The sequence below is a fragment of the Mus caroli genome, unplaced genomic scaffold, assembly GCF_900094665.2.
Source record: "Mus caroli unplaced genomic scaffold, CAROLI_EIJ_v1.1 scaffold_11581_1, whole genome shotgun sequence".
NCBI classification, from domain to species: Eukaryota; Metazoa; Chordata; class Mammalia; order Rodentia; family Muridae; genus Mus; species Mus caroli.
In genome coordinates, this window is record NW_018390924.1 from 12,567 (window position 1) to 13,658 (window position 1,092).

General features: G+C 40.0%; 1 protein-coding gene across 1 annotated transcript in view; it reads left to right on the forward strand.

Annotated features, from left to right (window-relative positions):
* LOC110288895 (zinc finger protein 58-like) overlaps window positions 1-1,082 on the forward strand; it is a 10,843-nt gene extending 9,761 nt beyond the window's left edge. The window contains 2 exon segments of the mRNA XM_021155134.2: window positions 16-323; window positions 325-1,082. Coding sequence (XP_021010793.1) covers window positions 16-323; window positions 325-567 — 551 coding nt within the window. The 3' untranslated portion in view covers window positions 568-1,082.
* Window positions 1,083-1,092: the final 10 nt, after the last annotated feature.

Genomic DNA, 1,092 nt, shown 5'->3' on the forward strand with positions numbered 1-1,092 from the left:
AGTGTGGCAAATGTCTTTCCTCATCTTCCTGCCTTAAAAGACATCAAATACTTCACTCTGAAGACAAACCCTACAAGTGTGAAAAGTGTGGCAAATGTCTTTCCTCATCTTCCTGCCTTAAAAGACATCAAATACTTCACTCTGAAGACAAACCCTACAAGTGTGAAAAATGTGACAAAAGGTTTTCATGCTCAGGCAGTCTTCAGGAGCATCAAACAATTCATACCGGAGAGAAACCATACACGTGTGAAAATTGTCACAAAGCCTTTCGTTATCGCTCATCCCTTAGGAAACATAAGACAGTTCATACCAGAGAGAAATCCACACATATGTGACCAGTGTCCTAGGGGCTTTTCCTCATCCTCATGCCTTGTACAACATCAAGCAATTCACTCTGAAGACAATCCATACTAGTGTGTGGAATGTGGCAAAGCCTTTGTTAATGTTTATAGCCTGACTCAACACATGACAGTTCATGCTGGAGAGAAATCCTATAAAGGTCTCTTATCATTATCAATTGGTTCTGAATTTATTGTATGGTCATCTTCTAAATTTAGAATTTATTAATACATAAATCTGATTGGTTATTTATGAGCTTCTAGAGTCTTGTTCCTACCAGGTAAATGGATGTTGTTATGGTTGACCACAGAGTGGACAGTCAGGCAGTGGGGAGGCTGGGGCTAGCCAGAGAGTTGCCAGTGGCAGGAGAGTGGGAAGCCTGTTCGTCCAGTCCTTGACAGAGAGTTGACAGGCAGAGAGCACCTGGAGCACAGAGAGTTGGCAGTTTCTTTTTTAATATTTTCCTCAACAGTCTTTAAAAGTTTATACTTCTTCAGTCCTTAAAAAACATAAACTAATTCATGCTGAATAAAACCTTGTATGGTGTGCGGTAAAAACCATTCCTAATTCTTCAAACCGTATCCAAATCAATCCATAGGGTAGACTATTAAGTGAATTAGTTTGGAATGTCAACACCACCATCTTACTCCAAGGAGCACAAATTTTGAGAATGTCATCAGAGAACAGTAGAGACTTCTCTTTACTATAACCTCCCAACCAGTGTGTTCTATAGTGTGCTTGAATATGGCATGG